Raw genomic sequence first — 25,023 nt, 5'->3', positions numbered from 1 at the left:
GGGGGGAGGAGGAGGAGAGGAGCAGCTGAGCTTTGCAAGATTCAATTCCTCTCCTCTCTGCGCTTTGCATGTGGGAAAGAAAGAAAAGATCTTCCCACGGGTTGCATCCCTGGATGAGGTGAGTGACAGCTGCTCTCCCCCAATCCCACTTCCCCGCAACTTGGGCTCGAGGGGCGTCCCGGGGCCAGGGAGGGAGGTGCAAAGGGGGGGGGATTTGGATGCAAAGATCTGAACGGTGAATGGAGGCATAACAAAAAGAAAGGCAAGCGAGCTCAAAAGCATATAAAAATATTCAAAGCATTTATACAGATACTCAAAGCATGTCTTTTCGATAGTCTCCAATATGACTGGGCTCAAAACAACTCTGCGTGAGGACACCAGTTTAAGAAGACCAAGCCGGCTTCATCCTTTAATCTGTTTTCGTCTCTTTTTTGGCCTAGCTATGAATCTCAATTTTTATGTGAGCTCGCTCTTTCCCTTAAACAAAACAATGTGAGCCCAAGGCAAAGATTAAGCAGATTTACCTAACTTTTCTTTCCCCTCATTTCCCTTATTGATATGTTTTGTTACCTCCCCCACCCCTCAGCTGTCAACGTTTTCCTTTTTTTAAGGGAAATTCCCTTATTCCGAATAGGATTCCTCACAAGAAGAGGGAGAAGTTGTCAGCTATGCCCCCACACCTTGAGAGTTATGGGTACAACTTCTGCAAGATGCGAGTTTTATATGGCGTTAGTTTTGCTGATAGAATTCTGCCTATCACTCTCGATCCTGTGCTCAGAAGTCCCTGCCGTCTTCTCCACTGAATCACGCCCCCCAACCTGCTATTCTGCCTTCCCTTATTTCTGCTTTAAAAAGCCAAATACTTCACAACACCAAGCGCTCTGAGCTCTTCAGAACTGAATTGTCTGCCTCTTTCATTTTCCAGGTAACTGTTTACTGATGTCTGCAGGTGTTAACAATAACAACAATCGTATACCACCCTTTATCCAAAGATCTCAAGGCATAAAACACAACACACACCCACACACACAAAATATATAATAAGAACAGAACAGGCCCATTAACAGACTGTTAATGAGCCCAAAGCCTGGTAGTAGAGAAAAGTTTTGCCTGGCGCCTAAATATGTACAGTGAAGGCACCAGCTGAAGCTCCCCGAGGAGAGCATTCCACAAATGGGGGGCCACTGCAGAAAAGGCCCTTTCTTGTGTTGCCACCCTCTGGACCTCTGGAGGAGGAGGCACATGAAGAAGGGCCTCAGAAGGTTATATTAGTGTCCGGGCCAGTTCACAGGGAGAGAGGTGGTCCTCGAGGCATTGTACTCCTGAGCCATTTAAGGCTTTATAAGTCAAAACTTGCACTTGGAATTGTGTCCAGAAACTAATTGGTAGCCAGTGCAGTCGGACCAGGATCGGTGTAAGGCTATACTCAAACCGTCTTGCTCTGGCGAGCAACCTGGCTGCTGGATTTTGCACCAGCTGAAGTTTCCGAACCGTCTTCAAAGGAATCCCTACGTATAACGCATTGCAGTAATCTAACCTTGAGGTTACCAGAGCATAGACAACAGTAGTTAGGCTATCCCTGTCCAGATAGAGGCGTAGCTGGGCCACCAGCCGAAGATGATGGAAGGCACTCCGGGCCACTGAGGCCACCTGAGCCTCGAGCAACAGAATAATAATAATAATAATAATAATAATAATAATAATAATAATAATAATAATTTATTTATACCCTGCCCATCTGGCTGGGTTACCCCCAGCCACTCTGGGTGGCTTCCAACAGAATATTAAAATACAATAACCTATTAAACATTAAAAGCTTCCCTAAACAGGGCTGCCTTCAGATGTCTTCTAAAAGTCTGGTAGTTGTTTTTCTCTTTGACATCTGGTGGGAGGGCGTTCCACAGGGCAGGTACCACTACTGAGAAGGCCCTCTGCCTGCTTCCCTGTAACCTCACTTCTTGCAGGGAGGGAACCGCCAGAAAGCCCTCGGCACTGGACCTCAGTGTCTGGGCAGAACGATGGGTGTGGAGACGCTCCTTCAGGTATACTGGACTGAGGCAGTTTAGGATCCAGGAGGACCCCCAAGCTACCAACCCGCTCCTTCAGAGGGAGGGTAACCCCATCAAGAGCAGGTCACCTCCCACCCATCCGGTTCAAGTAACCGCCCACTAACACTGCCTCAATCTTTTCTGGATTGAAGTTTGATTTGTTGGCTCTCTTCCAGTCCATTACCAAGGCAAGACCTCAGGGTCATCAGCAGACTGCTGACAGCGTACTCCAAACCTCCGGATGACCCCTCCCAGTGGTTTCACATAGATGTTAAATAGCACAGAGGATAGGTGTTGAATTTTACAACTTTGTTGATTCATTCCTGTATTACCTTTATGCATTTGTCAAATACGGTTCCGATGTTTTAATTGTGTGCTAAGCTGGGGGCGTTTGGGCAAATGACAACGTAGAAATATCTAAAACGAACAAACAAATGTTCTTATTCTTCAGGTCTTCTTGGAAGCTCAGCTACTGCAGAGAACAAAGATGGAAGAGAACAAAGATGGAAGAGAACAAAGATGGTTAGCTGGACCTGAGGCAGGAAAAGGACCCCATTTAACCCAAGCTGGGAGCAGCGGGGACTTCTGGGAAAGGGCACAACAGAAGACCCTCGATGAGGACACTGCCAACCCAGACGCTCAGCGCCAGTGCTTCAGGGAGTTTGGCTACCAGGAGGCTGAGGGGCCCCGAGAGGTTTGCAGCCGACTCCACAGTCTTTGCCGCCAGTGGCTGAAGCCAAAAAGCCACACCAAGGCCCAGATGCTGGACCTGGTGGTTCTGGAGCAGTTCCTGGCTGTCCTCCCCCCAGAGATGGAGAACTGGGTCAGGGAGTGCGGAGCGGAGACCAGTTCCCAGGCGGTGGCCCTGGCAGAAGGCTTCCTCCTGAGCCAGGCGGAGGGGAAGAAGCAGGAGGAGAAGAAGCAGGTGAGAGCTGTTTAATCCTTGCAGGGCCAAAAGGTGGGGTTAGGCTTGAGGATTTCTCTCCCTCCCCCGATGGCAGCAAGAAGAAGGGAGTTTATTCAGCCATCATGGTGAGAGACAAAGAAATCCAGTCATTCCTCAATAATGGCGTTGCTTATTGGCAAAACCTATTGGTGTTTCGCAACTTTCTGACTAGTTGCAGGACCTTAGCCAGACCTAGCAGAGTAAACGCAGAGTTCACAAAAGCAATTGGCAACTTGGCTGCAGACAGGATGGACGAAGCAGGAACCAGGAACTTGTAGTTAGGTGTTTATTCTATACAGTGGACTATTTACAGGAGCAGAACAGAACACGGATCTTTAACTAACTCTCTCATGCACAACTCACAACTCTCAACCTCCAACTCCGACTCTCAAACACGTACTAGCACACATTCTAGTTAGTAGGGCATTAATCATTATTCCCGGGAGAGAGCTTGACCAATCATGGAGCTGTCTCCATGCCTCTGTATCACCAGGCAGACTTCTTCACATTGTCTTGGCTGTCTGCCAAACCCTAATTGACTGTGTGAGTAGCTGCACGTACTCAGATTCCCAACATTGCTCACACTGAGCTCCACCCCCTTCCCTTTCTAGCAACAGCATCTGTTTCTACGGTGTCTTCAGTGGTCAGCTGTCTCTGTGCCCTTTGTTCTTGCGCTCTTAATGAACGCCGAGTTCTAGGGGACGGGGGATCAGCTATGTTGTCCAGTGACAATGTGTCAGCTGGCTCTGTCTCCCTTCCCACTTCTCCTATCACCTCCCAACTCGTTTGTTCGTCTGCCTCTGTGCTGTGATCTTCCTCAAAACCCTGCTGTAATTCAATGCTGCCATCTTCTTCTCTGGAAGCTACAGGAGAAGGGTTGGGTGATCTCCACCATTCCTCCTCCTCTTCAGTCCATTCCCTGACAGGTGGATGGCATGAGCCATAGGATTCTGAAATCCACACCTTTTGCCCTCCCTTTCCCTGCCTCTTTCCTCTTCTAATGCCTCGCAACTAATGGTCGCAACTAAGGCCAGGGCCTTTTCAGCACTGGCCCTGACTTGGTGGAACTGCAGAACTTGACATCTTTCCACAGTGCCTGCAAGACAGAGCTGTTCTGCCTGGCCTTTGGTTTGGACTCAGTCTGACCCTTATGTGTCCCTCCCCTTATGGTTTTGATGGGGCTGCATTTTAAATTGCATTTTAACCTGCATTTTAAATTGGTTTTTTCTTCTTCTTCCTATTATGTTTTTACTGTAATATTACTGTTGTTAGCCGCCCTGAGCCCGGCTGTGGCCAGGGAGGGCAGGGTATGAATAAAATTTATTATTATTATTATTTATTATTTCAGGTGGAGGGGTGGAGAGAAGTGGCCAGAGGTCCTCTCGAGGCAGAGGAGGATATCCTGGGTCCCATGCAGAGGCCACAGTTTAGGTGGATTGTGCTGGAGGGTGACGTAGGAGCTGCCTCGCCAGGTGAGGGTCCACAGGTGATCTTGAATCTCTCAGATGTGCCAATTGCTCTCCCTGTTCCCCTGGAGCTGGGTGGCGGGGCCTTAGCTGTCAACTTTCAAATTTGAAAATAAGGGATCAGCAGCCTTGCCTGTCCTGGGGACAGTCTACGGGATATCTAACAATCCGGGAGGGCAGCGGGAAGCAGCGGGAAGCGGCACTGGAATAAGGGAATTTCCCGCAAAAAAAGGGAAGGTTGGCAGCTATGGGCGGGGCAGAAACATTTGACTCCATCTCCTCCCACGGTTTATGAAGATGTGCTCATCTACAAAAGCTTTGCTTCCACTCAAGGAGATGGACTGGAGCTTAAAAAACACACACACCTTATTTAGCTCCAATCCATCGCTTTGAAAGGAAGCAAAGCTGTGATGTGAGGAGGAAGGGTTGTTTTTCTCACCAGGTGCTGAACTGTCAAAGGTGTCTGGATGAGAATGTGTTTCTTCCATGGTTTGGTTTCTTGTGGAGCAGATCCTCCTGGGGGCAGCCCCTAGGGTGGTTGGATGGCGCCTTGTCCGCCTCCTTCCAGCAACTCCTGCAGCCAAGCTGGTGCCCAAAGTCTTGCTCTGCTTTCGCTTGGACCACATCAGTCTTATCTAGGTAGCCCCGGACCACCACACACTGCCCAGGCTTGCGTCTTGCAGAGGTCACTTCATTGTCTCTCAAATCTGTCTACTCTTCAGAAGAAGGCTAGCAATGGCCATTGAGGGCCTTTGCTACTAAGGTTCAGCACCTCGAATGGGCAGCTAACAGGGTTAATAATAATAATAATAATAATAATAATAATAATTTTATATCCCGCCCTCCTCAGCCGAAGCCGGGCTCAGAGTGGCTAACAACAGTAAAAACAGCACAATTTACATAAAATCACAGTCAGTTAATTAAAATACATTCTAAAATCAATTCAAAATCAAATTAATGACAACCATTGGGCTAGAGTTCTGTGAGGATTACCAAAGGAGAGAATCAGGCTGTGCCTTGTCCAAAGGCCTGGTGGAACAGCTCTGTCTTGCAGGCCCTGCGGAAAGATGTCAAGTCCCGCAGGGCCCTGGTCTCTTGTGACAGAGTGTTCCACCAGATTGGGGCCACTGCCAAAAGAGCCCTGGCTCTGGTTGAGGCAAGCCTAACCTCCCTGTGGCCCGGGACCTCCAAGATGTTCTTGTTTGAAGACCGTAAGGTCCTCCGTGGGACATACCAGGAGAGACGGTCCTGTAGGTACGAGGGTCCTAGGCTGTATAGGGCTTTAAAGGTTAAAACCCGCACCTTAAACCTGACCCTGTTCTCCACCAGGAGCCAGTGCAGCTGGTAGAGCCCCGGTGAACGTGATCCCGTGGCGAGGACCCCGTAAGGAGTCTCACCGCAGCATTCTGCACCCGCTGGAGTTTCTGGGTCAGTCTCAAGGGCAGCCTCATCATGCCATCATTTTTGTGTCCCTCCCAGGTGGCAAAATGACCCTGGAGCGTCCTTCCAGCCCTTTTCCTCTTTGGGATGGAGCAGAAGCAGTTCTTACCAAGCCCCCGGATCAGGTAAGAGGAGAACGGTTCGAGAGATTGGAGGCAGGGGCAGGCTGGATGTCTCTGGGTTCCCCTTTTGATCCTTCCACACCTGCCCAGTAGGAAGCCTTTGCTTGGAATTGCTGTTACCTGTGTGTGTGGCAGGGGGCAAATAGGTTATTCTTTCTTCTTTCAGAGCCCAGTGACCTTTGAGGAGGTGGCCGTGCATTTCACGGAGGAGGAGTGGGCACTGTTGGATCTGGGCCAGAGAGCTCTGCACAAGGAAGTCATGGAGGAGATTTGTGGGAACCTGAGCTTTCTAGGTAAGGATCACTCTTAGCTGTCTTCTGGTGTTTGAGGCAAACCTATGTAGGGTAATAGTGGGGGAGGGTCCACCCCCCCACTCTTTGGCACTACACCAAAAAACCCTTCACCACCTGTGAAGCCATGAGCTGGGTTTCTTAATGCGTGTTTCGCTAACCCCCTTTATTTCTGCGGCCACCACAGATAACATTTTCCAGAATTCTCCTGCCCTAGCATAGCCAAGCATAGCGGAATGTTTGGAGATGGGGTGGTGGACCCTCATTCTTTGGAGGTTTTTAAACAGCGGTTGGGTGGCCGCCTCTCAGGGGCTTTTTAGTTGTAAATAAGGTGTTTTGCAACATGACGCTTGGGGCCCCTCTATAGGGTATAGCTTCAGTCTTCATTTATTTGTTTGTTTATTACAGTGCACGCTTGGGTTGCAAACATGATCCATGTGGGAGGCACTTCCACAACCCGCAGCATTCACAACCTGCAGCGCCGCGTCTGCGCATGCGCGGGTTGCGATTCGGTGCTGCTGCACATGCGCGAAGCGCAATTTAGCGCACGCATGATGCCAAAACCCAGAAGTAACTCATTCCGGTACTTCCGGGTTTTGACGCTTCCATAACCTGAAAAAACACAACCTGAAGCGTTTGTAACCCAAGGTATGACTGTACAACGACAAGAATGGCTACTATACTTCTGCTCCCACGGTACTGAACTAGTCCTGCTTCACATCCAACTCAAACTAAACGCAAACTTGCAGGGTGTCAGGCGTGGAGAGTACTCCTCTTCCAGTGTGAGCCAGTGTGGTGTAGTGGTTAAGAGTGGTAGACTCATAATCTGGGGAACCGGGTTTGCATCTCCGCTCCTCCACATGCAGCTGCTGGGTGACCTTGGGCCAGTCACACTTCTCTGAAGTCTCTCAGCCCCACTCACCCCACAGAGTGTTTGTTGTGGGGGAGGAAGGGAAAGGAGAATGTGAGCCACTTTGAGACTCCTTCGGGTAGTGATAAAGCGGGATATCAAATCCAAACTCCTCTTCTTCTTCTTCGGTAACTTCACAGATAAGAATTAATGAGCAGTTCATAGACTTATAGTCCTTTTATTACAGCATCATGCTGCAAGCACAAAACACACATCTCTCCGCAAGGCTAGCCTGACTCCTCCCTTGCACTTCCCCAGCAACATCCTGAGCGCCAACGGGAAGTTCCTCCCCCTCTCTGCCTTCTCTGATATGATCAGACCTCCTAGATTTTGGGGAGGGGGGGTCCCCCCACACTCTCCAATGACGTATCTGCTAGCTGATCCTTCTCGTCTCTCATTATCTCGTAGCTAGGCAACTCCTGGGGAATGTGTTCTGCGTCTGTATCTCTCTCTGCTTCTGAAAACGCTGGATGCAAGGAGCGAGCCAATCTCCCCCCTCCTCTTCTGAGAGGAGCTGATCTGCCTGTGAATTCATTCCCCAGTCCTCATCTCCAGACCTTTCCCTGACAAGGGGTTGGACTAGATGACCCTGTTAGGATTCTTGCTCCGTGTTTGCAGTCATGGGATTGTTTTCTATCACATGACAGTGTATGTTTTCATTCCACAGGGTGGGAAGTGACAGAAACAAGATGTTTTGATGTTAATATGTTCCGTGATGTAGGACTATTGTACTTTGGTCTTTTCCTCTTTGCTGTCTGATGAGAAAGAGGAAGGAGCTAAGTCAGAATGCTCCGAGTGTATTATATGTAAATAAAGTAGATTAGCTTCTGCTTTCCAGATAGAAATTCCCAGGTTTGGTCTCCAGCATCTCCAGGTTGTCTCGGTGGGTCTGCTGCCTGAAACCCTGGAGAACTGTTGGCTGTGGACCAATGAACTCACTCAGTATAAGACACCTTCCTATTTTCAGGATCTGTGCATTGAATGCATTCTTCCTTCCGCGATTCTAACAGTGTCCTTTTGAAAAGGGGTCAGAATCCCTACTGAGACCTTCTATCCCTATACAGAAAGATCTGAAGGGGAGCTGGTGCCTGTAAGTGGGTTTGGGGGGGTGGGCCTTGCATGCATATAAAAGAGAAGCAGCTGATTGGGCTTGTCCCTGATGAGGTTGTTGGTTTCTGCCTTGCCATCCTAACAGGATTTCCTTTTCCTTTTGTTTCCCAAGCAGAAGGTGGTCAGTCCAGCGAGAATTACGTGCAATCATCTGCGGAGTACGGAATGTGGAAAGAGACATTTGGAAACCAAAGGGGACCCAAAATCATCAGTCCGGATAAGCAACATTGTCAAAATAATATAAGTATCCAGACCGGGGAGAAACCGTACACATGTGTTGAGTGTGGAAAGAGCTTCAGCAATGGAGGAGACCTTGCTACACATGAAATAATCCACAAGGGGGAGAAACCATATAAATGCATAGCTTGCGGAAAGACCTTGTGCACCAGTGGGAATTTTAGTAATGAAAGAATACATTCAGGGTGGAAGCCATATGTATGTGCCGAGTGCGGAAAGAGCCTTGGCGATAGCAGATCACTTGCTAAACCTCTAGGAACTCACACAAAAGAGAAACCAGATAAATGTGCGATGTGTGGAAAGTGCTTCAGGTGTACTGGGAAGTCCCTGAAAGAAAGGAAGAAAGCTGAGAAAAAACTGGCCATCATGGCCAGGAGCAGGAGGGCTAGAACAGCCCACACACTGAAGGTCAAGCTGGAGGTGGTGGAACGTGCAGAGCGCGGGGAGCGAAACAAAGACATTTCTTTAGCCATGGGCTTGTCAAAGTCTACAGTCCGTACCATATTCAACAACCGCGAGAGGATAAAAGCAAGCGCTGAAAATCTGCAGAGCGAAAAGTTAACCAAGGTGACAACAGGGCGAGCAGAAATTTACGAAACTCTGGAGAGGCTGCTGGTTCAGTGGATTGACTGTCACGGCGATCGGGGCGCCCCATTGTCCTTCCTCCTCATTCAGGAGAAAGCGCTGTCCTTGTTTGAGGATCTGAAGAGGAAGAAGGCGGAGAAGGGGGATGCGAGTGCTGTAGGCATGGGGTTCAAGGCGAGCAAGGGGTGGTTTGACAGATTCAAGAGGAGGGCGTACCTTCACAACGTTAAGCTAAGGGGAGAGGTAGCTACTGCTGACACTGCGGTCGCATCAACCTACCCCACACATTTCCAGGAAATCATTGAGGAAGGCGGGTACCACCCGAAGCAGATCTTCAACATGGATGAAACGGGGCTGTTTTGGAAGCGCATGCCGTCTCGGACGTGCATCTCCATCCAGGAGACAAAGGTGCCGGGGCCCAAGGTTTCAAAGGACCGCCTGACGCTGCTGCTGGGGGGTAATCTAGAGGGTGATGTGAAGCTAAAACCCCTGCTTGTGTACCACTCAGAGAACCCCAGGGCGCTGAAGGGGATCCCCAAATCAACTCTGCCCATTTTGTGGCGTTCCAACAAAAAGGCATGGGTCACCCGCGAAGTTTTCAGCAACTATATCAGGAGCTACTTTTCTCCTTTTGCGGCTGACTATTGTCAGGAGAGCAACCTGGACAACAAAGTGCTTCTCCTGCTGGACAACGCCCCTGGCCACCCTGTCAGCAGCCACGATTATTCCGACAATGTCCGTGTTCTGTTTCTGCCTGCCAACACGACTTCGTCATTGCAGCCTATGGACCAAGGAGTGACCGACAAATTCAAGGCTTACTATCTGCAGCTTGTCATGAAACACATGGTCACGAAGAGTGCCGAAGACAACAGCAGAAGCCTCGTTGACATTTGGAAAGAATTCAACATAAGGAAGGCTGTGGATTTCATTGCTACAGCTTGGTCGATGGTTACGAAAGAGACTCTAAATGCTGCCTGGAAAAGCTTATGCCCCAAGTATGTTCGTGATCACAGAGCGCTGGCGAAGGACTTGCCCGCTGCACATAAGACTATTGTGGACCTGGCAGCACAGGCTGGCTTTGAGGGTGTGGATGAGAAGGACGTGCGAGAGGTGCTTGCGAGTCGCACGGAACGCCTTACAAACGAGGAGCTGATTCAGCTCGATGAGCAGTGCTTTGGCGGGAAGAGGGAAAAGGGTGAGGGCAAGGAAAAGGAACAGAAAGTTATTGGCATGAAGACGCTAACTCAGATGTTGGCGCTGCAAGGTGGCTTACTGTCTGTGACGGGGGAATATGACAACAACTTCGAATGTGCTCTAAACACAGAATTGATGCTTGACGAATTAATGGAGCCCTATACGTTTCTCCATGACAAAAACCAGAGGGAGGCAAAGCAGCCCACAGGCCACGATCCTTTTCACAGGGAACCAAAAGACAGCCCTTCTGATCTCGAAGCCTTGCCTTCCACATCTGGTTATGTTCCTCCCGAAAAGGCAGTTGCCATCAAGGAAGAGATCATGGTCATCGAGGTGAACGCAGAAGAAATGGAAACTGAACCTGCAGACAGAACTGATTCACAATCTTCCATTTCCTTGAGTTTGTCTTGCCCTGCACCATCGCCTTGAATACAATCATCTTGCTAAGGATTGGGATAAGGAGAACCTTACGGGACTTCAAATCATTGTCTGCAGAAAATGTTTCAGTTAGCACAAACCATGAGTTGTATTCAACTAGCTTTTACTCTAAGAAGACTCATGGACACTAATGACCATAACTTTCTTAGGTCCATTTATTTTAATGGGTCTACTCTGAGTAAACGTTAGCTAAATAGAACCCCATTTATCTACACTGGAGGAAAACATTTAGGGCCAAAAGGGGTGCTTTTAAAAAAATAATGGGTTTTTAAAATTAGCTTCCCATATAATTTTTCCAAAATATCCAACTAAATACAAAAGGCAACAGCACATTTTTTCAATGCTGATGTATTGTATGTCGTTTCATATTGTTTGCTGTAGGTTTGCTGTGACCTGATAAAACATACACTACTTAAAAAACCCAAGTTGAGGAAAATGAGGGTAGGAATAAGGTAGAAGAAAAGAGAGAAAAAGGACCAAACCTTTTGCTAAGCAAAACAATAACCTAAGAGGATTTTTATGACAACCAGACATTTCTATGTGGCATTAAATAACATAGATTTTTTGTCATTAGCATATTCCATGAAGCCCCACCACACCGAAAAGAAGTCCTGTGGCCGTGCTTTACCTTGAACTAGTCTTAAATTTGATGTAAATCCCCCCCAATTGCAATATTCTCTGCTGTCTTGTACCACATTTACATATTCAAGTTGGTGAGTTCCTTCCAGTGCTGTACGAAAGTTCATCTAAGCTGCAAATACTGAGAAGGTGATAAATTGTTTGGACGTTAAATCTTTATTTGTACCTTGAAACGATGTTAAAAAAGAACGCTCCGGTGCAAAGTTTCTATGTATTGCTAATAGTTCTGTGTGAATCAGGGACCAGAATGTTTGAATGTTTGGTCACTTCCACCATAGATGAAAGTAGGTCCCTTTAGTATCACAGCCATGGCAACACATAGGACTTATTACAGCTGATGTAATAATGTGCTAATTGGGCTATATATGTCCCATACCATCTATGCCACATTTCGTGTGAGAGTTTTCTAATATTTGCCAACAGAAATATACTTGCCAACCACAGCCCTTTTCTGGTGGAATCGTCAGTATTTGTTATTAAATCATATTCCCACACTGATTTTAAGCTGGACAAATCACCTAGCTGGGCTTTTTCTCAAATTATCATAGAATTCTGAAACTTGTCCTTTACCTCTTTTCCCTTGCCCAGGCAGGCAGCAGCCAATAGATCAGCCCCCTCCTCTCTCCTCCCACCTCTGCCCCCACCAGCCCACCTCTCTCTTTTTTTTCATAAAATATTTATTAAAGGTTTTAAACAATATAACCAACTTCACATTCACAACCAAAGAAAAAAAAACACCATCACAGTCAATACAAGAAAAACATACAAAACATACAAAAAAACAGAGAAAAAGCATAAAAAAGGCATAAAAAAAGAAAAAAAAAGATTCAATTTCTTAAGTATTATTTCCATAACCCTCTTTCTTGACTCCCTCACATCTCCCTTTTCTGTGTTCTCATTTGCAAGATCTTATTCAGCAAAACTTCACCTTCTTTCAAATCTTATTTTATATTATACATTTCAACTATTATGTCTCCAAATTTATCCCCTTTATATTATTTGAGCTTGACATAATATTGTTCAAATTTCAACTTTGCTCTTATAAACCAATTTTGCATACTCCTCTCAAATATGTCACCAATGCCATGTTATCTTCATATCCTGCATCATTCTAACATTCATACAGTTTACAATATTTTTGCAAATAGTCTTTAAATTTCTTCCAGTCCTCTTCCACTATCTCTTCTCCCAGGTCTCGGATTCTGCCAGTCATTTCTGCCAATTCCATGTAGTCTATCAGTTGCATCTGCCATTCTTCCAGAGTGGGCAAATCTTCTGTCTTCCAGTACTTTGCAATAAGTATTCTTGCAGCTGTTGTCGCATACATCAAGAAAGTTCTGTCCTTCTTTGGCACCATTTGGCCGACAATGCCCAAGAGGAAGGCCTCTGGTTTCTTCAGGAAGGTATATTTAAATACCTTTTTTAGTTCATTATAGATCATTTCCCAGAAGGCCTTAACCTTTGGGCACGTCCACCAAAGGTGAAAGAATGTTCCTTCAGTTTCTTTACATTTCCAACACTTATTGTCTGGCAAATGATATATTTTTGCCAGCTTGATTGGGGTCATGTACCACCTGTAAATCATTTTCATAATATTTTCTTTCAAGGCATTACATGCCGTGAATTTCACACCGATGGTCCACAATCGTTCCCAGTCAGCAAACATAATATTATAGCCAATGTCTTGCGCCCATTTTATCATGGCTGATTTAACCGTTTCATCCTGAGTGTTCCATTTTAACAGCCAGTTATACATTCTTGAAAGTACCTTAGTTTTTGGTTCTAACAGTTCTGTTTCTAGTTTCGATTTTTCCACCTGGAAGACTGTTTTTTTTGTCCTTATTAAAAACCTCCCTAATCTGACCATAGTGTAACCAATCCCGCACTTTATCCTTCAATTTCTCAAAACTCTGCCCTCACCAGCCCACCTCTCTATCCACTCACTTGCCTTTTCTTTTGTGACGCCACAGGCAGGCAGCAGCCAAAGGCAACCTTCGCAGCCTCCTCAGGCCCCACAACAATCTGTGGTGTGTGCAATGCAATAGTAGCTCATGCACCCCAGAGTCAGGCCCAGCTGAAACACTGAGAGGCGAACCAGGTGAAGGGCTTGTGGTGCTTTCAACCCAGGGACATCTCCTGCCTCTCACACACCTGTAGTTGCTGCCAAGTACCCCTGCCCAGCCCACAGTGGGGGGGGGGGATAGTTTGGGTGGGTTGTGTGGCTGGGGGATTTTGCCCATTTTGGAAGGGTGTTGCCTGTGTCTCATTTGTAGTGTGTGTGACTGCATACACATTTTAAGTGTCTTTTTCTTTACCTCCCTAAATCGTGGGAATTCATTCTTTGTGTTTTGAATGTAAATATGTGTTGCATGTGTAGTCTTTTGTGGGAGGGAGTGTTCTGAGCACCACCAGTGAAATGTGTATCTTGCGCTGCCCGCAACAGTTTCTGTCATTCCTAAATATATGCCTCCAGTCCCAAAACTCTCTGGACCCCCATGAATCGGGGTGTTGAATGCTCCAGTCACAGCCAACCTGTTTCTCTCCATGATTCCTTCTGGGCTCTGGATTCTTCCGTGGCCCAGGGGGGTTCACAACATAACATTACAGTATAAAAACGGCAGAACACATAGTAGAAATAACAACCACAGCAAACCAGCAAACCCCTCTCCCACAACACATTTAAAAGGGCATCAGATGTCAGTCAGCCAAAGAATGTTTTTTGTCTGGTGCCTAAAGGTGTATAATGAAAGCACCAGGCTAACCTCCCTGGGGAGAGCATCCGACAAACAGGGAGCCACTGCAGAGAAGGCCTGTTCTTGTGTTGTCACCCTCCAGAGCTCTCGAGGAGGAGGCACACGGAGAAGGGCCTCAGAGGATGATCTCTGGGTCCAGGTAGGTTCATATGGAGAGAGGTGGTCCTTTAGGCATTGTGGTCCTGAGCCATTTAAAGTAGCGGTCCTGAGCAGTTCAGCTCCTTCAGTTGCCAGTTGTGGCTGGGATCTCTCCTGGCTGCACCTATATTCCCTTTCCTCTAAGGGACTCAGGGTGACCTATATGGTTCCCCTCCTCCCACTTGTTCCTCACAACAAGAACATCCCTGTGAGGTATGTTAGGCTGAGGTACAGTGTCTGGCCCTTAAATCCCCAGTATGGAGATTTAAGTCCTCTTCTCCCAAGCCCTAGCGTAACACGTTAACCACTGCACAACACAAATTTTGGATTAATGCACCTTTTTAGACCTCAATTTTTCTACAAAGCCCAGAACAGCAGCACCATCATGTATAAAACTGCCTTATATTAAGTCAGGCCATTGGCCCATCAAGCCTAGCATTGTCTTTCCTGAATGGCAGCAGCCACCCAGGATTTCAGACTAGGCTCTCTCCCAGATGCTAGGGACAGAGCCTGGGACCTTCCACATGCAAAAGTAGGTACTGTGCTTTGACCCTTCCACACAGGGCAAAATGGCTACTTTGGCACTACCTTCCCAACTTCCCCAAGAAACGTGGCTTTGGTGTACCAGGCAGGTGTACCATTCACCACGTGACATGTCTCTGCCTTCCTCTACCACACAGCATGCTTCCTAGCCAACTCAAGGGGAGGTGGTCCAGCGTGTGAAGGAAAGAGAAGAATCCCTTTCCCATCTCACCCTCCCTCCAAGGTCCTACTCTGACTCCATTGTGGCTGGTAGGGCAGAAGGCAGGGAGCCCAACAGTAGATGGCACCACAGCAGATAACTGGAACCAGAGCCAGGAACAGACAGAACCAACCGATTCTGGTTTTGTTCTCGCCATCCTCCCTTGCTGAGTTCTGCAAGGGCAACACGGAGACTAAGGAGGAGGTGGGAGCTGATAGCGAGGACCATCACCTGGGCTGTTTGTAAGAAAGGAGGCAGGAAACAGGGTGGAGGCAGACAGGTTGGTTGGGCAGTGCCCCCCTTGCTCATATGGACAACCCTCCACTGGCTGTTTGGACTGACCCAGGTGCACTGCTTTTCTAATGCTCTTGTCACCAAAGTTTGGGCAAAACACTCTCTCACACACAACCCATGCCAAATTTGGAGCCGCATCTGTAATCCCTCACAAACATATTTTCCTCCAGTGCTGCACCTGCCACAATGATTTCAGGATGTTGTGGAGATGAGCTTCCCTCCTAATTATAATTACATCAAAATCATAGTGATTTATTCTTGCCAAAGCTCGAGAGAGATTTCTGGAGATCGCCTAGACATTGGAATTAAAGGCCATCGTGAGGTTATCCGTTGCGTTCTTCCAGGGGGAGGGTGGGGAGTTGGTGCACAACGTCTCTCCTGTGTGAGACACAAACTGAGGAGACACAGAGCAGGTGAAAGGGACGGATGTGTCTGCTTGAAGCTGGATGCCCCTGTAGGGGTGAAGCCGCTGTGGGTTTGGCCTTGCAAGAGTTCTCGCCATCTTCTGATTAGCTGGCACCGGAGGAGAGACAGGTGCAGGGGGCAGAGCCAGAATGGTACCCTTGCTGGTTCTGCTGGTTCTGCTGGTTCTGCTATTGATACCCCACGGAGTGTGTGGGAACCTGAAGGCAAAATGCCCCTTGAATCTGAGCATAGAAGAAGAAGCTTGGAGTTACTACCGGCCTGGAGATTTCCTCATTAGCGGGATCATATCTCCACAATATCCTTTTAAGCAAAACTTATACGACTTTTCTCGGCTCCCAGTAACCAGCTTTGACCGGTAAGTCATTATATGCTGATGGAAGTTATGCGTCTCCAATTTACAACAGAAATTGTCCCTGGATCAAGGCTGAGGACCACCCAAATGTTGCTGGGCTGTCATCCTGGGCCATTGGCCATGCTGGCTGGGGGCTTATGGGAGACCAGCAACAATTGCAGTGGGGGCACAGGTTCCCAAGATGCCTGTCCTATTTTCTAGTTCCCTTTGTCAGCCCTGGGAAGATGTTCTAGCTGCTATGATGCAGTGTTGAAGAATGCAAGCAAAATTATGCACTGAAGCGAGGGTGTCACCCAAGTCATGCAATTTCCTAAAGGCAAACAGATGTCAGAACTTCTCTCTCTCTCTCTCTCTCTCTCTCTCTCTCTCTCTCTCTCTCTCTGGGTACACATAGGTTTCTTCCTGGCCCAGCAACTCATGCAAAAATCCCTCCTAGATTTCCATCCTGCCTCCTGAGACCTTTTGCTTTTGTGTCGTGTATTTTTCAGCGATGAGCCCTTGTAACAGTGACATTTTAAACCTGCTCTGGGAGACATTTTTGGCGGAAGTGCCAAAATGAATAATAATTTATTTTTTAAAAATCAAGCCAGGAAGTCATAGGACCTCCTCATTACCAGTGTCAAATCTCCAAAATTTGAGAAGTAACTATTCAGTTTTTTGAACAACAACCAACCACAAAACAACAACTTCAACCTACTAAGCTTTGTTCATAAGTAAAGTTGTATTGATGGTTTTGGTGCTTCCTCAATTGCAATCTAGATTAAGGTCACCAGATTTTTTTCAATGAATCTAGGACACTTTTCAACTTCAATGGATTTTGTATGGGGACTGATTTGTAAATCCGGGGACTGCCCCCGGGAAATGGGGATGTCTGGTAACCTTACTCTAGATGCTCCTAATTACAAGGGATATCCTCAGTTTCTTAGTCCCTTTAGGCTGTGTGTTTCTTTCCCTTCTGTGATGGCGTGTTCATTTCCTTACTTTTATTGTTAAGTGGCAAGTGGGTTTTTCATATTGCAAGAAGGATATGACTTTTCTCAGTCCTCACAGCAGATGTACAGGCCATTATGTGGGAGAATCAAAACAACTGTATAGTCGCTGAATGATGAACAGTTGTTTCACATTTTTTAAAAAGTATTTATTTATTTCAGTTTCTCAGGTAGGATGTACTGGCACATCTTGTCCTTCTTGTTCACCATCCAGGAGATCAACAGGGACCCCAGGCTCTTACCCAACATCACCCTGGGCTACAACCTCTATGAGAGCTTATTCAATGCAATGATAACGTCCGATGCCATGCTAAACCTGCTTTCAGGTGGGAAAAGCAACATCCCAAACTACACCTGTGGAAAAGGGAATGATAACCTGCTGGCTGTTCTTGAAGGGGCCAATTCTGTGATTTCCAAACACATTTCCATCATGTCAAGCATCTACAAAGTACCACAGGTGTGAAGGGGCAGCAGGGAGGGACAGAATAGAAATTCATAGGCATGAAATTCCACTTTCTCTCCAGGGAAATCTAGGCAGGACATCCAAAACTAAGTTAAAATGCTGCAGATTGGATCCAGGGCTCCCAAACCCAGTCTCTGCCCACCTGGCATCCCACCCCTTGATGTTTCAGACCAATACTAATCATTTCAGGTTAATAAATGTCTGGTTCTTATCCTGAGACCAAAGCAAAGCACGAATCTCTTCCTTTCCTCACTAGATCAGTTACGGCTTCAATGCTCAGGCTCTGGATGACAAATCCCAGTTCCCTTTTGTCTACCGGTTGCTCCCCAAAGAAGATTCCCAGTACCGGGGGATTGTCAAGCTGCTCCTGCATTTTGGATGGACGTGGATTGGCCTCATTGCGCCAGACAATGAGAATGGAGAGAGGTTCATGAATGCCCTGACATCTCTGATGATCCAGAGTGGAATCTGTGTTGCCTTCACAAAACGACTAACAGAAGGCACTCTCTATGAAGGGTTCGTATCCGGGGTACCCTTTGCCATATGGAGGCAAGTCAGTGTGTTTGTTTACTATGAAAACACGCGGATGGGATGGGTGGCAATCATCACACTACAAAGAAGGATTTGGGAACAAGTTGGAGCAAGGGTCTGGATCACAACAGGTTTTCAGGACATCAACATGGTATTGCAAGGCAAAGGTTTTCAGTACATCCATGGTTCTTTCTCCTTTATAATTAAGACCCCCAAAAGGACCACACATGACTACTATGGGCCATATTCCTATCTTCTTTATCAGTTTTGGGATGAATCAGATCGTTGCTCGTATTCAAAGCACGCCTTGTCTGTGAAAGGTCAGATAAGATGCACAGAGAAGGAGCAGCAGCAGCAGCTGGAGCCTCTGCCCAGGGAGGAGCTGGAGAGGGCCCTCTCCCAAGACAGCTACAGCACTTACTTCCATGTCCAGGCCGTGGCACACGCTTTACATGCTGCACGTTCGTCGAGATCAAAATGGATGCTGATGGGGGATGGGGGAGACAGGTTGGGACATCAAAGGCTGCAGCCATGGCAGGTATTTCCTTTCCCTCTTTTCAAACTGAAATGCACTTTCCAAACCGTAGAATCTAACTTAGTAGTGTCTCCAGCATTGGCACTTGTGGGAATAAATGAAGGGCACTAACTTTATTACTAGGACTTGCGGATCAGAAGGTCGGCGGTTCGAATCCCTGCGTTGCGGTGAGCTCCCGTTGCTCGGTCCCTGCTCCTGCCAACCTAGCAGTTCAAAAGCACCTCAAAGTGCAAGTAGATAAACAGGTACTGCTGAGGCGGGAAGGTAAACGGCATTTCCGTGCGCTGCTCTGGTTCGCCAGAAGCGGCTTAGTCATGCTGGCCACATGACCTGGAAGCTGTACGCTGGCTTCCTTGGCCAGTAAAGCGAGATGAGCACCACAAACCCAGAGTCGGCAACGACTGGACATTTTCCGACATTCGGGAGTGAGGGGAGGGAAATGTCCATTTGTAAGGCAAATGCAATTGGTGATCCCTGGACAGTTAAGTCCAGTCAAAGGCGACTACGGGGTTGCAGTGCTCATCTCACTTTCAGGCCAAGGGAGCTGGCGTTTGTCCACAGACAGCTTTCCAGGTCACGTGGCCAGCAGGGCTAAACTGCTTCTGGTGCAACAGAACACTATGACGGAAACCAGAGCGCACGGAAATGCTGTTTACATTCCCACTGCAGCAGTACCTATTTATCTACTTGCATTGGCATGCTTTCGAACTGCTAGGTTGGCAGGAGCAGGGACAGAGCAATGGGAGCTCACCTTGTCGCGGGGATTCGAACCGCCGACCTTCCAATTGGCAAGCCCAAGAGGCTCAGTGGTTTAGACCACAGCACCACCCATGTCCCATAGAACATAGATGCAGCAGGCACAGAGGCCTCCTGGTGACACAATGTTGAAATGTACTCATTTTATATTGAGTTATTTCTGTTTAAATGCTTATATACTGCTCTTTGTCAAAAGACGGCAGGGTGGTTGGTTTTAGAAAAAAAATGCAAAACAACTGAGGGTAGAATAAAACATAATACAAGAAGGCCGTCTAAGACAGAGAGCTTTTCATCATGCGGGGGAAAGTTGTTGAAGCAAAAATGTTTTTCCAGGAAGATATTGTTAAATTATTGGAAATGCTTCTAAATCAATGTCTATATGACCATGGAGTGTAAGGAGTGTAAGGAGGCGGAAATTTCTGTTTCGTCCTTTGATTGTTGCAGTCAGCACTGCTTTTGTTCAGCTAAATGTGTGTTGCTCTTAAATTGTTTTCTAAAAATTGAGTAACACAGCTGTTGAGACCACATTTACCATTCTTGCCCCAAAGAACACTAAAAGCCCAGATACTCATTATGGCATATACACTAGCTGAGTCAAAATAAAAAAATTCCTTCCAGTAGCACCTTAAAGACCAACTAAGTTAGTTCTTGGTATGAGCTTTCGTGTGCATGCACACTTCTTCAGATACACTAGCTGAGTTTTACACTTGCCAAACTTCATGGGAGCTCAAAGGGAGCAGGGCTGAGAGGTCTAATATGCTTTCTATATCCTGGTGCTTTCCTTGTCATTCCAGCTTCACCCTTTCTTGAGAGCAATCCAGTTTTCTAATACCTCAGTGGGTGAACTGTATTTGAACGAGAATGGGGAGCTGCCTGGCAGTTATGATATTGTGAACTGGGTGATGTTTCCCAACATGTCTCGCGCCAGAGTGAAAGTTGGGAGTGTAGAGAGAGAGACATCCGCTGACATAAAGTTCAAGATTAACCCCAAAGCTATTACCTGGCCCCAACGGTTTAAAAAGGTAGGGGATACTTTATTTGATGTGGCACCTGTTAAGATGTAGCAATTTGTTGAAGACTGCAAATGGGACTTGATTGCAAACTTTTAAACACTTACCAGGGAGCAAGACTTACAGAATAGTGTGCCACATGGGAGCAGCATCAAAGGGGTCTCCCATTTCTATGGAATGCAGATATAGAGAATTGATAAGAATAATGATCTGTTGTGACCTTGATGGAAGCATGCAATAGATGAGCCTTCTTGTGTTTTGGCTCAGCTTCCTCTTTTTTTTCTTCTCTCTTTTTTTCTCCTCCTCCTCCTTTCTGTTTTCCTTTTTCTTTTTTCTTTCCCATAATGGCTTATGTTCTATGCCATGTGCTTTGATATTTTTTGTAGCTTTTTTAAGCTTTTTTCATCATCATTATTATTAAGGATTTTTCTTTTGTAATTTTGGTTCGTCAAATGTATCTGTATGTGTGGTAAAGCAAAATGAAAGTATTAAAATTTTTTAAAACAAAAACAAAGGGGTCTCCCGTTCATACAGTGAGCTTTGTATCCATGAAAGGGACATGGATTAACCACATTCCATTTGGGAATGTGGAAATTCAGAGTTGACAGCAACAGCAGTTAGCCATTGGCCCAGCACCTCAGAAGGTTCCCTCACCAGCCTGGCTCAGCTCTGATACCTTGACCACTCTGCTATTCAGGGTGCTGGACAGCTCCTTCAGCAACAGAGTAGGCAGTTACAGATAGGTAGCCGTGTTGGTCTGCCATAGTCAAAACAAAAAAATTCCTTCCAGTAGCACCTTGAAGACCAACTAAGTTAGTTCTTGGTATGAGTTTTCGTGTGCAAGCACACGAAACATTGTGTATGCCATCAAATGCCAACAGTGTCCTTCAGCTCTCTATATTGGACAAACAGGCCAAACCTTACGCCAAAGAATAAACGGACACAAATCTGACATCAAGAATCACAAGACAGAGAAACCAGTAGGAGAACACTTCAATCTCCCAGGACATTCTATACAAGATCTCAAAGTAGCTGTTTTACTACAAAGGAATTTCAGAAATAGACTGGAAAGAGAAGCTGCTGAATTACAACTCATTACCAAACTTAAAACAATGGAGAGACCTGGCCTGAACAAAGACATTGGATTCTTATCTCATTATACATGACAAAGCCATTTCTCACCTTCTCACCCCTTGCTTTTTCCTGTAAGACCTATTGCAGTCGTTAAGAGTCGTCAACAAGCTCATCTTAGCTATCTGCCAATCACCCATTCCCACCACCCTTCTGAGTAATACCCCTCCCCACCTTCTCACTATATAGAAGGATCTGGCAACTTCTGTTTCAGTGTATCTGAAGAAGTGTGCTTGCACACGAAAGCTCATACCAAGAACTAACTTAGTTGGTCTTTAAGGTGCTACTGGAAGGAATTTTTTTGTTTAGAGTAGGCAGTGCCATTGCTTTTGAAAAGGAACAGTGTTTGGTTTCCATTCTCACTGGCTGTCCACCATGTTAAATTACCCATCATGTAACCCCCCGCCCTACAGAACTATGAAATGTTAGCCCACCATATAAATACACGATAAGGATCAATCCACAAAAGTGCATCCCATTGAGATAGTTGTTCATCACCCAAGTTTTGTTTTGCAGTTGCTCTTATTCCTGGATTTGGATTTTGTGCCTTTTGTCCTTTACCTTGAGGACAATAAGAGCTCCTCCACACGTCTGCTAGACCTGTGCTTCCTAGGCACAGGTATGAGAGGAGTTGTTGTTTTTCCATTTCGAAACCCATTCTTTACTGCTGAATCGTAACAAACGCCAGTTGGGTTTTCTGAGGATTGATTTCGCTCTGATTCTCAGTGGTAAACAGCACCTTTTTCTCAAGGAAAGGGGTGGGGCAGAGAAAAATCTTCTCAGACCCATGCCTAGAAGGAATGGTACAAGCAGAAGAAAACACAGGAGAAGTGGAAGTGTGGATGAGCCCTAAGACATATGAAATGAAATGAAGTTTATTACAGTCCCAGACCAGATTCACATACCGTACTAAGCAAACATAAAACACAATAGAATTAAGTTTGAATTTGCAATCGAATACAACAATAAACAATGTGAATATAACAGCCATTAGAATTGTGGTTTAGGTCTTAGTCTCTAAAATATAGTATCTAGGGTTTGCATCTAAGGCACTAGTCTTTGTAGTAGCACAGCTTGTTCCCTGAGTTTTATGGCAGCCGTGCAAAATTTGGCCACCCTTAGCATGATCTCTGGATCCTTATTCTCTATCAGGGATTTTAAGCATTGAGGTTCAGACCCACTTGGAATTTTCTGTATAACAGGGATGATAAAGGCCGAGCGTACAGCCTCATAAAAACAACATCGTAGCAAGATATGAGAGACGGTTTCCACCTCTATCAGACTCGCTGCCCATATGGTATACCCACATATCTGCCCTGCAATAAGGCAGCACGTTGAATCTAGCAAGACCCTAAGACATAGAAAAGAGGAATAATAAATGTAGAAACAAGCAAACAAACACACCAAAATAGTATGCATCAAAAGAAAATGGCCTTGGGGTTGAGTGGAGCTCAGTGAGGAATGCGTTACTTCCAGGTTTCGCCACTCATGCATGCGCAGATGCTCAAAATGACGTCACGTGCATGTGCGGAAGCAGCGAATCGCAGACGCAGGTTGTGTTCAGTTCAGGATGCGAACATGGCTCCAGAACAGATCCTGTTCTCATTCAGAGGTACCACTGTACAGTATACTCCTAACACTTTCCCCTCACTGCACCTTCTTGTGTTACCATTTAGGCTGTCCCTCACTCCAGATGTACTGAAAGCTGTCGCCCTGGATATGCTAAGGCAGTTGAAGAAGGAAAACCAGTTTGCTGCTATGCTTGTTCCCCATGTGCAGAAGGGAGAATCTCTACTCGAAAAGGTGGGTGACTCCTTATCAAGGTCAGAGGGCAGAGATTCATTCAGAGACAGACTCTGGGAGGGACTGAGAGGTATTTCATCATCACCACCATTAATTTATTATACAGTGGTACCTTGGGTTACATACGCTTCAGGTTACAGACTCTGCTAACCCAGAAATATTACCTCGGGTTAAGAACTTTGCTTCAGGATAAGAACATAAATTGTGCTCCAGTGGCACGGCAGCAGCGGGAGGCCCCATTAGCTAAAGTGGTGATTCAGGTTAAGAACAGTTTCAGGTTAAGAACGGACCTCCAGAAAGAATTAAGTTCTTAAACCGAGGTACCACTGTATGTCTCCCATTTAACTGGGTTGCCCCAGCCGCACTCAGTCTCTGAATAGGGTTCTTGCTTTGCCCTTGTTTTTAAATCACCTCCCACAAAATACTTTACCTGTCAAAGCCCAAGGTAAAGAGATGTGTCCCCAGTATGCCGAGAAAGATGTGCAATGAAGACTCCCGATGCACCTCTGGACAGTTTCAATTTTCTCTTCCTCAGATGCAAGCCACTGCACCAAATGTCTGGAAGAGGAACATCCAAACAAGGACCATGATCAATGCGTTCCCAAGATGATCACCTTCCTAGCCTATGAAGGGCATTTGGGGATCATCCTGGCTACCTTTACCCTACTCTTATCCTCAGCCACAGGCTTTATTTTGGGAATATTCATGAAATACAGTGAAACTCCCCTAGTCAAAGCCAACAACAGGAACCTTTCTTACATCCTCCTCATCTCCATCCTCCTCTCCATTTTGTCCTCCTTCCTCTTCATTGGTAAGCCAAGGAAAACAACCTGTCTTCTCCAACAAATGGTCTTCAGCATTGTCTTCTCATCTGCTGTCTCTTCTGTCTTGGCAAAAACCATCACTGTGGTTCTGGCTTTCTTGGCCACCAAGCCAGGGAACAGGCTGAGGAAACGGCTGGGGAAGAGTCTGGCCAACTCCATTGTCATTTCCTGTTCCACTGTCCAAGTTGTCATCTGCATCACCTGGCTGGGGATCTCTCCACCGTTCCCAGACTCGGACATGAGCTCCCAGCCTGGAGAGATCATCCTGAAGTGCACCGAAGGGTCTGTGGCCATGTTTTACATTGCTCTCGGCTACATGGGCTTCCTGGCTGCCATCTGCTTCATGGTGGCTTTCCTAGCCAGGAATCTGCCTGGGGCTTTCAATGAAGCCAAGCTGATCACCTTCAGCATGCTGGTCTTCTGCAGTGTTTGGGTGTCCTTTGTGCCCACCTACCTGAGCACCAAGGGGAAGTATATGGTAGCTGTGCAGGTCTTCTCTATCTTGGCTTCCAGTGCTGGGCTTCTGGGCTGTATCTTCATGCCCAAGTGCTACATTATTATGCTAAGACCTGATCTGAACAAGAAGGAGCACCTGACAGCAAAAGACTAAACTAAATATATATAGAGAGAGAGAGAGTCTCTGTGTGAAATCATTTGTCCTTCCATTTGTCTGTAAACAAGGTATTGTCAGTCCTTTTCAGCAGGTGATGTTGAGTTTTCATGCCATGCTCTGATTATTATAGAAAGGACAAGCCATGGACAACCACAACAAAAATTGCTGGCATATTGATAATTTTATATTACAAAATGAAAATGTTACACACGACCTGGCATCTATATTAAGAGAATAT

The 25,023-nt window shown here is 46.4% G+C and overlaps 2 protein-coding genes across 2 annotated transcripts; both read left to right on the top strand.

The window, feature by feature from the left end:
• Window positions 1–11,939, top strand: LOC310701098 (uncharacterized protein). Its single transcript, XM_083491362.1, has 6 exons — window positions 1–118; window positions 2,500–2,973; window positions 4,343–4,466; window positions 5,940–6,025; window positions 6,189–6,315; window positions 8,445–11,939. The coding sequence occupies exons 2-6, from the start codon at window positions 2,536–2,538 to the stop codon at window positions 10,775–10,777; spliced, it is 3,108 nt and encodes a 1,035-aa protein (XP_083347488.1). The 5' UTR covers window positions 1–118; window positions 2,500–2,535; the 3' UTR covers window positions 10,778–11,939.
• Window positions 11,940–17,135: 5,196 nt separating this feature from the next.
• LOC310701197 (vomeronasal type-2 receptor 26-like) lies at window positions 17,136–24,798 on the top strand. The gene is made up of 5 exons (XM_083491690.1): window positions 17,136–17,576; window positions 17,839–18,651; window positions 20,199–20,426; window positions 23,222–23,348; window positions 23,884–24,798. Exons 1-5 carry the CDS (start codon window positions 17,295–17,297, stop codon window positions 24,780–24,782), a joined length of 2,349 nt encoding a protein of 782 aa, XP_083347816.1. The 5' UTR covers window positions 17,136–17,294; the 3' UTR covers window positions 24,783–24,798.
• The last annotated feature ends 225 nt before the right edge of the window (window positions 24,799–25,023 follow it).

The sequence above is a fragment of the Podarcis liolepis genome (assembly GCF_965112155.1).
Source record: "Podarcis liolepis genome assembly, chromosome: 2".
Lineage (NCBI taxonomy): Eukaryota > Metazoa > Chordata > Lepidosauria > Squamata > Lacertidae > Podarcis > Podarcis liolepis.
This window is presented reverse-complemented; position numbering and strand designations above follow the sequence as displayed.

What these genes read in the sequence shown, in the direction of transcription:
- LOC310701098 (XM_083491362.1), top strand. Translation starts at nt 2,536, where the DNA reads ATGGAAGAGAACAAAGATGGAAGAGAACAAAGATGGTTAGCTGGACCT. An exon ending in AGCAGGAGGAGAAGAAGCAG is followed by an intron (nt 2,974 to 4,342) that starts GTGAGAGCTGTT and finishes TTATTATTTCAG; the next exon opens with GTGGAGGGGTGGAGAGAAGT. An exon ending in CGTAGGAGCTGCCTCGCCAG is followed by an intron (nt 4,467 to 5,939) that starts GTGAGGGTCCAC and finishes TGTCCCTCCCAG; the next exon opens with GTGGCAAAATGACCCTGGAG.
- LOC310701197 (XM_083491690.1), top strand. Translation starts at nt 17,295, where the DNA reads ATGTACTGGCACATCTTGTCCTTCTTGTTCACCATCCAGGAGATCAAC. An exon ending in AAAGGCTGCAGCCATGGCAG is followed by an intron (nt 18,652 to 20,198) that starts GTATTTCCTTTC and finishes TTGTCATTCCAG; the next exon opens with CTTCACCCTTTCTTGAGAGC. An exon ending in GAGAATCTCTACTCGAAAAG is followed by an intron (nt 23,349 to 23,883) that starts GTGGGTGACTCC and finishes TCTCTTCCTCAG; the next exon opens with ATGCAAGCCACTGCACCAAA.